The sequence below is a fragment of the Filicampus tigris genome, chromosome 10 (genome assembly GCF_054856515.1).
Source record: "Filicampus tigris isolate MCC_2025a chromosome 10, RoL_Ftig_1.0, whole genome shotgun sequence".
Classification (NCBI taxonomy): domain Eukaryota; kingdom Metazoa; phylum Chordata; class Actinopteri; order Syngnathiformes; family Syngnathidae; genus Filicampus; species Filicampus tigris.
This window is the reverse complement of record NC_141226.1, coordinates 23,222,341-23,238,183: the sequence shown is the minus strand read 5'-3', so window position 1 is coordinate 23,238,183 and position 15,843 is coordinate 23,222,341. Positions and strand designations below refer to the sequence as shown.

General features: G+C 44.5%; 1 protein-coding gene across 1 annotated transcript in view; it reads right to left on the bottom strand.

Moving 5' to 3' along the window:
* spsb4a (splA/ryanodine receptor domain and SOCS box containing 4a) overlaps window positions 1-14,746 on the bottom strand; it is a 38,164-nt gene extending 23,418 nt beyond the window's left edge. The window contains 3 exon segments of the mRNA XM_086044082.1: window positions 4,490-4,958; window positions 4,960-5,473; window positions 14,623-14,746. Coding sequence (XP_085900208.1) covers window positions 4,490-4,958; window positions 4,960-5,223 — 733 coding nt within the window. The 5' untranslated portion in view covers window positions 5,224-5,473; window positions 14,623-14,746.
* Between the last annotated feature and the right edge of the window lie 1,097 nt (window positions 14,747-15,843).

The following is a 15,843-nucleotide window of genomic DNA, read 5'->3' as shown; positions in this document are numbered from 1 at the left end:
CACCGCCTTTTAAAGCCACACACACTTAAAGTCACATAACAACAGTCGAAACTCAGGTTGCCGACCCCAAGTAGACAAAAATGATACCTAGACCTCACGTGAACGTTATTGCGTTCAATAATGCAATTGATGTGATAACTCGATGAATTGACGCACGGTTCATATCCGAACGTATTTTGCTTGATCTCCTCAGAATGTCCAAGCAGCGTCCACACAAAATTGAAGGCAAAAATGTCGTTCTGCAACAACTTTTGGCTGTCAAGTAAACATGCTAGGCATGAGTGAACATGTCAAGTGAAACGAAGGCTGAAGCCTTCACTTTTCTGACTGACCTGTGTGAGCTCATGCATTGCAGACTAAACAGTAGGGAAGAGGAAGAGAGGTCAGTCAGTAGGTCGGGCAGATTATGAAAAAGTGGGTCACTTTTCATTGATAGAGACGCAGGAATGTGAGATGTAAATAAGATTGTGGAGGATAAAAACGGACTTGTCAGAGAAAAACTGGAATTTAGTGTCTCTATGCCACGTCCAAAGATCTTACAAGTGCTTGTCATTTTTGCACATAGCGCTGTAAGAATCATGAAGTCCAAAGTTTGTGTGAGACACTAGCATGTAACTTTCAAATAGGTTAGACAAAGCGTGATAGAAGTATCACCGGTGGCCAGCGGGATCCCTTCGTGCTATGCAAAAGAATCACTGTCCAAAAGATGTTCACTTGTATTTAACATTTTAGTGCAAATGCATTTGCAATTCATCTTGAACAACTGTTTGTTTTAACAACTTTCATTCGGCTTTTATTTATTTTTTGTATGAAGTGAAATTCCTAAATTTCAATATTGAAGCGCGGTGATTACCTTCAAACGGTACATCCTAATCAGAGCTGGGCACTTGGCCCTTTTTTGCCTGTCCATCCTCCGTCCGCGACTTGGGTACCCTTCCGACTTCCCCTCAATCCTTATCCATACAAATTATCGCCCCCCCGACCCCGTCAGTCCTCGTCCTTTTAAAGCGCTTCCGTCCTTGCGTTCCGTCAATCCGCCTAATGCTCACAACTCACATACCATTGTGTGTGTTTTAACATGTAAACAACTGCTTTTTAGCCCCCCGCCCCCAAAAAAGTCTATTAATGTCAACATGCCATAATGGTTCATGGATGGGCAAGTTGCCTGGTTTCATTTCTTCTTTCCTCAAACTCGTATTGCATTCCATTTCCATCCACGCTTCTGAAGAAAATCCGTGCGCAGAACTCGTCTCTATCCTACTAGTTTTCACAGCAGAAAACTCTCCCCTCAGATCCAATTTCTCTTTTCAACTGGACTTCCTGTAGCTATTCTCTCCTCGCTTTGCCGCAGGATTGATTTGTCCTCTCCGGTGTTTTGGATCCGAGTGGATAAAGAAACTTATGGACATGTTAGAGAAACCTGGCGGATGCCAGGAAAGAAAGCGATGTTGCAGCGTGGTGAAATGTGAGGCTGGAAGATGCACGTTAACAGCGCGGAAGCTACGGCAGCTCCTTCCTTTTGTGGCAGGCAAAGTGCTGTTAATTGGCGAAATTATAGTGACAGGAGAAGAAAGAACAATAAAAGAGACAAATAAACACGCTGGAGAAAGAGGCAAACGTCGGTGTGTGCCGAACAAAGTGAACGGCTTACACATGCTGTTGATGTAACATGGCAACAATTAGGTGAAATATGCGCATCTGCAGTTTGCATCTCGCTCAGCATTTATTTGCATTAGAGCTTATTACGTTCGACCGTCTGAACTTGACTGCTTATTCTGCAGCGGGATGTCGTGGCTTTTATGTCCCGCATGTTTCCCCCCGCCTGACTGGGCGCAATGACGGGCGAAAGAGCAGAGACATAACTGTGAGTAAGTAGAGAAGAAGTGGCTGCCATAAAATCTCCCTTTAATACCCCAAAGTAGATTTGGAACATTTTTTTTTTTTTTTGTACCTTTGTAAAGAGGAGTTTTTGATGATATCTCTTTGTAGAGTATATCTAATCAAGTGGGCAGCGGTTGTATATTCACGCAGAAGATGCAACAATGAGAGCTTAACGCAAGGATCATTCAAAAGCAAGCGCTGTGGAAAAAGGCAGCAATAGGACACGGCGTCTGTTGTCTAGCTGACTGCGTATTGCTCGCATGACTTGCACATAAACTGACAGGCACGACGGCAATTATGACTCCATTCTCGCCGTTTGAGTCATCTGCGGGACAGACGAGACAATTGCAAAGTGATACTGAAAGAAGGTGCAAGCCGGACTCTAATTTTATCTCCTTGCGAAAGGGAGGACCTGCAGTTTATTGACTCCAAGCCCTGCATTAAAACGTGATTCATAACTAATCTCTGATTTACAAACTCGGAGAGCTCTCAACTAGGAATGTGGCCAAAGGAATGAAGCAAAAGACAAACTTTCTCAGATTTAGTGGTGAAGTTGGATTTCCCCCACCCCCGGGATACAGAACTTTAATACGCCTGGCAATGCGAGATGAAACAATGTTTTTCTTTGAGTTGAAATACCAAAATCCAAAATGGAGAACAGTGCGGTATTTTCTTCGTGTGTCCGTCATCCAACAGCAACCAATCAAAAAGCACCATTTCGTATCACATGAGCGTTTACAGCCAAAATATAGGCTTCCAGCTATAAGCAAGACATAGTCGCCACCGCTGTTTATGCATAAACTATGTCTTTTACAATAACATCTAAATTGATCATTTATATGTAGCCGTGGATTTAAAAAAAAAAAGATAATCCTGGAGAGTCGGTTGCCATTTTTCGGGTCTTGGCAGAGGAGGGATGTGCCAAAAGGCACTTACAAAGAGTAGCTGCAGTACTTATTTAATATTGAGCAAAACATTTCTGATAACACCTTTTAGAGTTTAGAGTATAGATATCGTGAAACCTACCTACACACAATCCTTTCCACCGCCGCTCACACGTCGGGTCGCGCCGTTCAAATTGTCACTTTTCTCCCTGCTTTCAACCTTCAAACGTCTGCTACAGTAAAACCTCGCACTACAGTGTGAAGTCTAAATGCTTACAAATCGAACACCAGACTCTGTATTCCCTGCATTGTGTCAAGCAGGCCCATTGCACCAATTTGCTCTGAAATCCAGCAGATGGTTCTTGGGGGGGAGAAAAAAAAAAAAGAAAATCACCAGCCAATGCCTCCATTTCAATGCCGCCTGTAGCGCAGTAGATTAGCTCGAATCAAGATAGCTAATGTAGCTGCTAACACAAAAGTCAGCCAAGTCTTTATCAGGAAGTTAGAACATTCAAGTCTCATGCTGCAATGTGTTTTGGGTCTGACTCATGTTTCAGTTGGCCAGCTGCAGTTTCACCCCAAAAAAAAAAAAAAAGAAAAACACCAAGGCTTAGGTTGGAAGGGGAGTTGTACAAGACCCCTTATCTTTTTTTCTAGGTAGGAAACAGGCTGACATTGTTACTAGAACATTCCATGACGATCCATGAAAGCAGATATTCTTTTTTTTTTTTTTTTTTTTTTTTTTTTAAATTGGGAATTAAAGGGAAAACACAGATGGAACTGATTCGTCTCAGAATATACTTAACTCATATTTTAACGTTAATGAGCTGTTCGATTAACGGTTCACCTACAATGGCAAGAAATAACTATTCTTTCATAAAAACAAAGAGGCACACAGTACAGACAGTAGGGACTAAAAAGACAGTCGGAAACTTAACCAAAACAGCACATACTAACACCGCATTTCTTCCACATTTTGATTTAGAGAAGGTCAAAGTCCACCTGTAAAGGTTGCACGATACGGATTTTCCCATGCATTGTAATTTATAGCTATGATGTTTCAGAATAAAAAAACCCCACTTGAACCTAACCCTTAATTCATAAATGTTACAAAATATATTACATCACATATATCAATATTATCAGGGATGTTTTGACACCACTTTTTTTCAGACCGATACCATGACGAGTATTCACTTAGCGATATCGAGCATTGATACCTCTAGTATTTTGATACACAACATTTCATTTAACACAATGACAGCAAATTGTGAACAAAGACCTTTTCTTTCTGACGCAGGTAAATGACCAATGTGTCAAACTGTCGCAGTGTAACGCCAACTACTGCCGAGGAGCACTTGATGTCAGATATTTTCTGCTTCAAGCTGTAAATGGTCTTTCGCGTGGATAGCGCTTTTCCACCTATTAAGGGACTCAAAGCGCTTATCAGTGGCTGATATCGGCAGCCTCCACGAGAACCCGATATCTTGAAATTAGGCTGCTATCGGCCAGATACCGAAGACAGCTATCAGTACTCGCCCATCCCTGGTTATTATAGTATTATTATTATTATTATTAAGAAATCTTGATGTGAGAACAAGACAAGGGCATATTTGGAATCATTGCAAAAAAAAAAAAAAAGTTAACTTGCATCTTTGATTTTTTTAAAAACGCGTACAAATGCGTTGACCAGCGTTCTGTTTTGTGGTGAGTTGCATACTTACGATCAAGTCCATTGATGTACTTCATGGATATCTCACAATGGCCCCACACAGCGCTGACGATGGGATGCAGCTTCTTGCCCTTCAACCCTCGGAAGGCCACTCCTAAATACTGTCCCTCCACCATGAAACTCAGCGTGCCTTCGTCCATGTCGAGAATGACCAGCAGTGAGTCCGGCAGGGTGAACGCCTCCTCCGGCTCCAGGAAAGAAGGGTAAGACGGCAGCGAGCTGTGGGCCCGGTTCTTGCTGTCGTGGTAGAGGCGGTTACGTCCCAGATCCCAGCCCCAGGACTCGCAGTCTGACCCCACCAGGGCAGTGTACCCGACAGAATGTAGAGGAGCTTCGGAGGTGGCTACCCCAACAACTGCGTGGGTGCCGCGCTGCCGTGAGGGCCAGTGAATCCTCCAGACGTGGAGTCCCCGCGTGTATCCCACCCGTCCCCGGATGCAGTCGGTGCTCTGAGCGACCGGGGTGGCGGTGAAACGTCAACTTATCCTCCTCTTTGATGAAAATGTTCAGCGAACGGTCGTCCGCGTTCCACGCGTGGCAAAGTTGGGTCTCCGGGCTGGCGCACGGCATGTCCAGAAGGAGATCCAGCCTCGGAGGTTTGGAGAAATCCGGGCCCCTCAACTCCGGGTGCTGCGTGCGATGAGCAGAGGGCCGGTAGGATGGCGAACCGCCGCTTTCCCCGCGGCCGTCCACAGACTTGATGCCACCGGATATCTTCTGGCCCATGGCTGCAACGGAACAGGTGGCGGGAAGGGGGGGCGGGGCGGGGGTGGACGGGGAGGGTGGCCTTTGCGCAGGTGGGTGCTGCCCTGAGCACGGCGTGACGTTACCTCATCAATGCGGTGCGGCCCAAGTGAGAGTTCCCGACTGAGGTGTGGGAGAGTGAGGCGGAGGAGGAAGTAACAAATGAAAGATGAATGTGATCTGCTTTCATGCCCCAAAAGTCTTTGGGGGAACGGGGATGCTGCCGCCAACCCTGTTGACAGAGAACAAAACGGAGGCAAGTATTAAAAAGGCAGCCGATTATTTTTTCGGTTTTCAAGAACCAAACAGGTACAATAACAACAGTGCAGTCATACAGAGCAGACCACTACGAAGGCTGGACAGTGCTCATTTCGAAGCCTGTAACAGTACTGTTTGGAAAGCAAAAATCACGAGACCCAATGAAGTCACTGTGCTACCAAACCCAATAAATATTTCAAACAATTTTAAAAAAGGTAGGTCTCGATTGAAGATACATTTCTTTCAGCGAGCCTACTCCAACTGCGTGTCATGTTCCGGCCATGGTCATCTGACCGGTGTGTGCAAAACTGTGGCTACCGCTAATGCGAGAACAACTTTTGAGGGAAGAGAAGCGGGTGGATTGGAGGAGAGGAAGTAACATGACAATTGATGACCCTGAAAACGCGGACCCTCCAAACTCATTTAGGTCAGCAGTGCGGGATCATTCCGGCGACCCAGTCAAGAAATTGCCCAGTCGATCCATTTCAGACTATTTGCCACAAACGCTTCAAATCAGTCACATCAAAACATGTGAATGCATCTTCAAAGACACCGTCCCCAAATTATTTTAAGTGGGCCACAGACTAAAGCACGCGTCTCTTGATGAAAATGCAATCTTGTTGGTGGATCTAAAGAAGCAAATGATAAAAATCCAAATTAAAAAATTAAGCGGAAGGACAAATGGTGAGTGTTGATGTTTCACAGAATTGATGCCAAATTTCTAGTTGGATGGGTATAAAGTTATGAAAGGAGAAACAAACATGCACACATTGGCACATTTACACAATACACTTCCTCTGACTCAGTGCATCCTTCCAACAAATCCGGGACCGACGCCAGTCCGATCATGCAAACCTCCAAACATTTCTCTTGCGCAATATCATTTGGGATTTTCTCGCGGATTTCCATTTTAATGAGTACCGCCGCAAAAAATAACAAGAAAACAACTTGGCGTTCATTGCTCTGCACTTTTCTTAGTCTAGCAGTTGAACAAGTCAGTGGGATTTACTTTTGCTGAACCACCACGCATAAAATGAGCCCAAATCATGTTGGGCAAACTGTGCGCGTTTTAATTCTTGATGCCATTTTCGTTGGAATAGATTTCCAAAGGGGTCACTGACGGTGCAGCGGTTCACTCGCCTGACTTCCGTGCAGGCAGCATTGGCTCAGTTCCCACTCAGTGAGCGTGTGTGAATGGTTGCTTGACTAGCAACCAGTCCAGAGTCCAGTCTGTCTTTGTCTCAAAGTCGACTGGAATATGGTCTGGCTCCCCACAACCCTAAACAGGATATGCGGTATAGAAAATGGATGGATAGATGCATTTCAAAAGACATTAGGCTAAATGCAGGCAGACGTTATTCACTTCTTCAATTTCTCCATCCCCTTGTCTATTTAAGTCTGCTTGTTTTTCTACCAGCTGAGAAACTATTTTCTTGTGGACACATGTTCCTTCGAGACTGGCCCAATACTTCCTGGATGTCGCACAGTCAAGTTAAGCTTCAGTCAAAAAGACAGACCACTAGTTAGTATTGGTCAAATCAAATGCCAACAGTTCAGATAACGATGGCAATTTGCCATGAAAGCAAGTCCATGGCGCACTTTTTAAGCTTTCAAGTGGACGTCTACCTCTAAATTTTCTTGACAAGAATATGTCCTATTCAGGCTCACTAGTCTAAACATGGCATTCTGACTAATATTTTGCGTTTGTGGTACATGAGTTAAGCAGCAAAATCTAGCCATCTCAGGGGGCGGCCATTTTGTCACTTGCTGTCGACTGGAAATGACATCACAACTACTCAGTGCTTAGGTAACGACCAATCACGGCTCAGCTTCAAAAAACAGACGAGCCGTGATTGGTCGTTACCGGAGCCCTGAGCGCCTGCGATGTCATTTTCAGTCGACAGAAGTGACAAAATGGCCGCCCCCTGAGATGGACAAAAAAAAAAACAGGGGGCATTTTACTGCTTAACTCACGCTATTACAGAAACGCAATATTAAGCAGAATGCCATGTTTAGACTAGTGAAGGTGCATAGAACATAATATTGTAAAGAACATTTTTGCGTTGACTTCCGCTTTAAATGTACATCTTGATGTGAAATGTAGTCGAGAGTTGTACATGGTTAAAGTGACATATTGGTCGCTTCCAGGAACGGCAGCTTGTGCTTAAGGTTTCAAGGAAGAGCGAGTCACACCTCGGACTGGTGTGAATGACATAACTGTCTAAATGGCTCATCGACAAAGTATGTATCCACTGCGTGTGCTTTGCCTCATCCGCCACAAGACACAATCAGCCCACAATTGTGTCGTGTGCGTTTACGGGAGAGACACACGTTTTCAGGTGAGGGCATAACACCACTCAGTAGGATTCTCGTAGATGAATCAGAAAGAAACCAAAACTAGAGTAATGGCCAAACGTCATGAGCCCACAATGTTGGGAAATGCCGGTATTGCTTTGTTGCAATATCACATCATCACACGCAGGGGCTTGTCGCTATGAAATGATCTTTGAAAGAAATGTTTACAACATGAATAATTACAGTAAATTGTAGTATTCTCCTTTTTCAAACCGGGAGAGATTGTCAGGCCTTTCCAACGGACTGCAGTCAGTCATAACACGCAGGCACAAAAGGCATGTACACACGCCCGCTTCTTCAAATAAAGACATCTATTAAAAGGATAAAGATAAATTACACTAAAACACAACCATCCAAAAGGGAAAATGCCATTCATATTAAAATATAGAGGCACATACAAGAACAAAAAGTAGACAGTAGGTGAGTACTGTGTCGCACTTTGTATGATACACGAGTCAGTAAAAGTGCGATGTTGCCTGTACTACATTCAATAGGAAGGATATACCTTATTAATGCAAAGAATAATAACAAAATGGTTACGTGCATGAAATAGAGTGATGGAGGCCAAAGTGAGTTGGCAAATTAAGGTATTCATTTTGGTCGGAACAAACTAATCTTAATGGGCATTTGAGAGGATTGACATGGATGCAGCTCACTTTGAAAAAAAAACGTTCTGTCAGCCATGCATGACATTTACTTACTTTACCTGCCACTAGAACGGCCACAAGAGGGCGCCCTGTGACCGGTATCGGTATCAGGTATCGGCCAATACCTGGTATCGGTACATCGGCCATTTCAGCCGAAAGCAAAATTGAAACCGTCCTAACCGTTCGAGGGGGAGCGTCCAGCAAGGCTTTTTCACAAGGTAAGGAATTTAGTCCCAACAGTTTGACTGGAAATACATTTACCGTAGGCGCATGTAACATGACTAATGCTTGGTCCGCACACACCTCTAATTCGGACTCCCTTGGCATTGCCCGCTCGAGCTCTTTCTCTCTCCTCGCAAATGAGGTCATGGCAACGGGTAGCCAAAACATGCGCCCGAACCCAGAACACCCCCAGCATGAGCGAGTTCAGTGCTGGGACAGTCAGACAGCTGCCTCTGTGTGGGCGCGGGTGCGTATGTGTACGTGCGTGTGTCCTCCTGACTGGCAGACGGGTTAAAGGCGGTCGCTGCATGCAACATTCATCACTGCCAAAGTAAACCAACGTGGTGAGCGCGGCTGACTATTCGGCATCACGGGCTGTCATCAAGGCGGCATTTGACCTCCAACCCCATGTCGCCACGGTTGTCAATGCACAGGATACCGAATATTTTTTGCACACGTACCAGTACAAAGATCGCCTGCTGAATTGAGTTTTTAGTCACTTTAAATCATTTATTCCATTGGTTGTATCTGATTATGGCATGTTGCACACACTGCTCTGTTTTGTGTCATAATGTTGCATGATACTACATCAAAACATTTTTACACGGTTTTATTGTCCATATCAAGTCACTTGATAAAATGAGTCATTTTTATCATGTATATTCTATTTTCATGATCGCTATTCTTGCCTTTAAGAAGAACAAGCAGCATTTTGATTTTCCTTCAATGGAAGCTGAAACAGTGTATGGCTGCAGAATAAATATTTACACATAATTTCCTCACATTTTGTGTGTAACTGGATGTTGTCAATCTTAACATGTCCACTCTGTCATAGCGAAATACCAATCGATTGAACTTTGCACAGATCTGATCAGCTGAATTGGATCAGCAGATATTTTGCATTTTATGCAAAATTAGTGATTGGCGTATCCAGGAATTAAATAAGAAAGAACCAAAACTAGAACATTATAATTGATCCATCCACATAATGAACTGGTCGGCATAAAACGGGTGCTCAATTAAAACTGGAAATTCCAAAAGTATTGGTTCAACGGTACAGTCATCTTACTCACTAAATCATGTTGCTAAGTGAGGGTCCCCTACACTTTATGCTCATTAAATGCTAACAATAGCCAATAATATCTACCCTGTCATTGTCCACCCTGTCACCACACTCACATTTTTTGCTGTTGGCATGCACACTGTTCGCTTACAGGGCATTTTTATACAAAGTTGGCCCAATTTGCATTTTAACAGCACGACATCCACTTATTACAATGAATATGAAGTTAAGTGGAAAATCAAAATTTTTTTTGGGGGGGGGGAGGGTGAAATGTGAACATCTCAATGGCTGATATTGACTCGTATATTTTGATTTTAACTGACTTCATTAGCGTGAACCTTCACTGCCATGCCGCGCTTCCTCAACTTTGGCTAATTCCAGTGACGTCTGAAAAATGATTCACAAAGTGGTCACTTCTTCCACGCTCCACTCCGAGGGACGCTCTGGGGGCGCCAGACTGAGCATAAACAGACCTCACATGCGACCACAAGCGCACACATTTACGTTACATCTCTTCGTGGCAACAGCTGCGCCCCCCTAGATTAAACAAACTGCCATCCTTTCGACATTGGCGACATTCATTCCTGCTGAGGGAATCCCTGGGTGGCTGAGGATGTCGGAGCTAGACGTAAACTGAACCGTCTGGCTGCTGACAGGCATGTCAAAATACAGGGACCGGTACATTCGGTTGATGAAAAGAAGTGGTGTTCACGCATTGTACTTATTAGGCAGTTACAGAGCCATGGCCGTCGCGCTGTGAGTTTTCCACCCTTTACCCTCCACTTCACTCCTGCCTATCCATTTCCCTGCCTCACTATTGGACAACACCACTAAATCCGTGGAGAGCTACGCCCCATCAATCGGTACAAATGATGGTTTATAGGCCGAACACTCCAGCGCCCGGCATGCAGCAGTCAATGCAAGCTCAGCATACAGCCTTGCTCAAGCACTGGACACAAGGAATTACACACGCACCACAACCACCACAGAGCACCTCACAGATATAGAGATTATCCATGAAATTCACTTCAACTGTCTGTAGCTTCTTTACAAGCTCTACATGCAAATCTGCATAGCACAGTGCAGCCACAAAGAGAAAAAAAAAAAAAAAAAAAAAAAAAAAAAGACTTCTAGTCCATGCATTTAATGTGGATTAAATTGACTTGAAAGAATTTCCATACCCTTTCCTCAAATTTGAGCTAGTGTCTCTCCCTCGACAACATCCTCCCACTGGCTGGCCCTCTCTGGAGCTAAGAATGACCTTGTTAAAATGGCGACCATTCTTTTTGAAAGAATGAAAATGAATAAACGGATCATACTGACAAAAAAAAAAAAAATTGGTCATGCTAGACTATTAGCGCTACAGTGATCGAGCGGGACGCACACCTACGCAAAGCCTATTCCTCTCTCACTCGCGCGTGTGCGCGGATATACAAGTGCTCGCCTGTGCTATCTGTTAGGCAGTAGATTGAGGTGGCAGATTCATGACATAGAACTGAATCAAAGTCGGTTTGAATGTGGTGCGCCACCGCTGCTCCTTTGCGCATTCAACATGCAGTCCAGCCCACTACACTGTTGCTGAATTTAAACTGCACTGTTGGTGAAAACAACCTCACAAATGTCGCCGTATACGAAAGTGCGCTAGCTTAATGCTAACACAAAATGCAAAATGGCATTGACCCACAAATATACTACTTTAAGGACCTCAAATGTTCCAAAAGGTAGCGTGCAAAACATAATGTAACATAAGGTATCGAAAGTATTGATATATTGTATTGTATCGATACTCTGTATCGGCGTGAAAAGTATCACGATACATCAAAAGTGAGGATCACACTGCGTATCCAGTTTTCTCTCTTTTTTTAATGATTAGCTTAAAGTCAGTAAGGAGTGAGCGACTGTTGAGTGTGTTTGTTGTTTTTCTTCAATTCAGAATAAAGATCTAACCTACTTTCATCATCAGCCATCACATGTGCAACTGTAAGCAACAAAAAACAAGACCACCAAGAAAAAAAAGCAAGTCACTGAGTAAGTCACTCAGAAACAGTCTGTCTTGAAATAAACACTGACTGATCATTTCGATGAGCAAAATTACTTCCGTTTCAGGTCAACTTTAAGTTTGAACAATTCATTCTTTGTCTTTTCCTTTTTGCAGCAGCGCAAGAGTAGGAAGTCATTCGTTCATGGCCTCTAATGATTTGTTTAATTTAAAAGTCAAAGTGATATCGGCTTATCTGGGACGGTGAGAAGAATATAACAAGACACCGTTTTCCTCTGACATTTTAGAGTGAATTTCTCAATTAGCTCAGTGAAAATGGACATGATTGCACGCCAGGCTCTGCGGCACACGCGAATGCTCACATCGTCTCTTGAGTGACGCACTTGTCTCCCTCCCCAAGGTGCGTCTCCAAAATTGCTGTACGCAAAGCCAAACAGGGGCTGGCAGCAACGGCACTTTCGCGCACATCGGAACGTGATACTGAGCACCGCCACGCCCCCTCCGGCCCCCATTGGCAAATTGCTGCCTGAGAAAGGTAGCGAGTGAGGAGAAAGGAGCAGGGGAGATGAATAACAATGCTTAAGAGGGGGCAGTCATTAAAGGACTGCTGGGGGAGGAAGTCTGTATGGATTTGGGACAAGTAAAAAGGAGAGAAACAATGCCAGAGGTAGGGGAGCCGGGGCCTTACGTGGGTCAGCAGCTGAAAAAACAAAAAGGATCAAGTCAAAAAAGGAGGACCGCTATCTCTCTTGGCCAGGACGGAGCACACAAAAGTATCCTCCCGCTCCCGCCGAACGGACGGTCACGGACAGACTAAACACACTGCTGTGAGAGACGCTACTGCAGGCTGTCAGATTAGGAGTGCTTGTAGTGTACGGGCTAAAAATAGAAAGCAGGATCTATCCTATTATTGTATGAGAGCGGGGGAAATCCTGGAGTACTTATCCCGCAACCCTCAGCTCCCCAAGTGCAGCGAACCCCCGTTTATCACGGGGGGGGGGGGGGGTACGTTCCCGACCCAACCGCAAAAAGCTACACTACATTGAGAGACCATATGAAAGCTTTTTTTTTTTTTTTTAGGTGACATTTTGACATTTACATGACATGACATCACAACTGCTCAGGGCTCAGGTAACGACCAATCACGGCTCAGCTTCAGAAAACAGGTCAGCCGTGATTGGTCTTTACCCAAGCCCTCAGTCGTTGCGATGTTATTGTCAGTTGATCGAGTGACAAAATGGCCGCCCCCGGAGATGGCTAAAAACCAGTGGGTTAACTCTTATTCCACAAAGGCAATATTTATCGGAATGCCATATTTCAACTAGTGGGCTTGCATTGAACATATTCTTGAAAAAGATATCTTTGGGTTGACTTCCCCATTAAAAAGAATTAAACTTGTTAAAAACACGCTTTTTAAAGTTTTCCTTCGTGCCCGTCTTCATCTCGCCTGCATAGTTCTCCAAAAAAAGATGCAAAGTGTGCTTGCTTCAAGCTGTCTATTTGTTCCTCCCAGTTAAGGTTTACTACAAAACTGACAAGAAAGGAAAGGACAGTTAAACGATTTATTATTCAAACACCTTCAATGTTCAAGCAAACAACGCATGTTCACCTCATGAACGTCAGCAAGCTTAAAGATCACGTATGATGTGAGACGGGCTAATGTAAATTAGCCCGGATTTATAAACCCTCAAACACCTGCTACTTTGACACACACACTGAGGAGCAACATCCATCTACTCTGTGGGAACAACCACATTCACTGGAGCTGACCGCTTTCAAGGCATAGCATGGCTTGAAAAGCCACAGTTTCAAAACCGCTAAAACTTTTCAGTGGTATGAGTATGTTTATTTATTTATTTTTTCCTTTTTGATTCGTCAGTGCAGGCAAAAAGACATGCGCTCCACTAAAATGTAAATAATATCCCATTTACAAAGAGCACCACATTTGTAATAGCGCGATACAGTCAATCTTATACTGGCCCTCCTACATCTATTGGGGACCTTCTCTGCCCCTTGCTGCTTTTAATTACGCTGCATCTACAACCAGCAGACCTCAGTGCTGCCTGGCATTTTACGACAACGCGGTACTACACTGAACAAACGTAAATTCCGACCTGCCTGCATGCTGCTGCTGTCAAGGCTCGACTTTGGGCTTAGTCCCGTCATGGGTCGCCACGGCGACTCTTTCACACCGTGTTTTATGCTGGATGCCTTTCTAGACGCAACCCACCCATTTTTCATCTGGGCTTGGAAAAAGCAGCGGCTGGGTATAAGACAACCTTCATTAGTGGCACAATGGGGAAATTTGCATGCACTGGCCGGGAATCGGGCCCACGCTGTCTGCATCATTACACCATCAGTGCACTTGCCTGTACAAACCCATAAAAACAACCGCTTAAAAGTCTGCAATTTAGCAGGGGAATTAATGATGAACCAGGATATAGCGGGGGAACACTCTCCCGCAAAAAAGCGGCAGACACACACACACACCTACAAACATACAGGGGTATCCCAGCTGGCCAGTTGGGAACTGGAGGCCATTAAGACAATTAAAGGAGACAGTGCAAGAGAGAGATGAAAGGAAGAGGAGAAGCGTGCTGTGTGCATGGTAACAGCCAGGGGGGGGGGGGGGGGGGGGGAGAGATTGTTAAATATAAAACACAAACGTTGACAGAGGTAGCGACGTCATGTAGGCGGGCTTTTCCCTCATGTGCATCACACCTCCGGAACGGCAAATAATGCTCGCAAACAACTTTGCTACTCTCCCGTGTAGACATCACTTCTTGATACCGAAACTAACCATTTCAGTTGGAAAGACATTTTTCAGAGCGGCTTACAGTGACTCCCCAGTGAGCATCCTCACGTCTGGCGCCGTCTGCCCAAGTCCATGTCCAAAGTCCCTCTATCCAGCCGGCGAGAGAACACAAGCAGACGAGGGGAAGACGACCAGGAGCCGGCGAGTCCGACAGAGAGGAAGAAAGAAGAGAGACTCCCTCTGTTCTCTGCCAGCCGGTCGACATGCGCTTTCCCACTCCCCCCCTCCCTCCCTCCTTCAAGCGTTCCCTCCCTCTTTGCCTCCCTGGAGCTTATCTGTCCAGAGACTATTGCTTATTCCGCCCTCCGCCTAGCCCCTTGCTCACCTTCCCCCGGCGCACTCTTGACTCACAATTGTGTTTCCAAGGCACCAGTGTCACCATGAGCGCCGCTGTGAGACCAAACACCTCCAAACTCCACTCCAGTTGCAGAATGTGCCCACTTTACCCGTTGCCGGAGAAAGAGCGACACCGGGAAAAAGAGGAAGAAAAGTTTACAGAAGGCTTGAATTTTTAAGAGATTCATCAGAGCTCTTGAAAGGCAAAGAATACAAGATAAAATATGTTTTGTACATTGTAAACAGTATCATGTGTGAGTCCAGCAGGGGTCATAGATGCAAAATGAATTATCATTATTATCAACATAGTTAGCCCTTCCTATCAATCAGTACCCAAGAAGTAGCTCCCAGTTTCAAAAAGTTGTGTTCCCCCACTATTTTGTGATTCATTACTTGTGCCACTGCTACACTGCGTATTACAAGCGACACTTATTTTTTATTTTTTTTTAAATGGGTTGTACAGTATATACTAGTGAATCCAAATTTATAGATGCGCACCTTCAGTGTAGTACCACGTTGTGCCACAGCATGCCAGGCAACTCTGAGGTCTACTGGAAGCGATGTAGCATAATTATAAAAGAGCAAGATGAAGAGGCAGAGAAGGTCCCAAAATAAGCTTGAATAATCATTTTTCCAACAGAGCAAAGAGAATATACGCCCGTGAGCATTGTTTTTCTGTCCTGCTTCGCCTCTTATTTAGAGAAGCGTGTGAGTGAGAAAAGGTGCTAAGGAATAAGCAAAAGTTGAAGCATGTTTTTGAATGTTTAAATGTGTTTTAAAGCATATGTGGGAGGGCAAAACTAGGACGAGGCGATTAATTGGTTTAATCGAAAAATAACACCGATTTTTTTCCCTTCAAACTCACAAGTAGAGGTAAATGATGTTACAAAAATTCTCTTAAACTGCT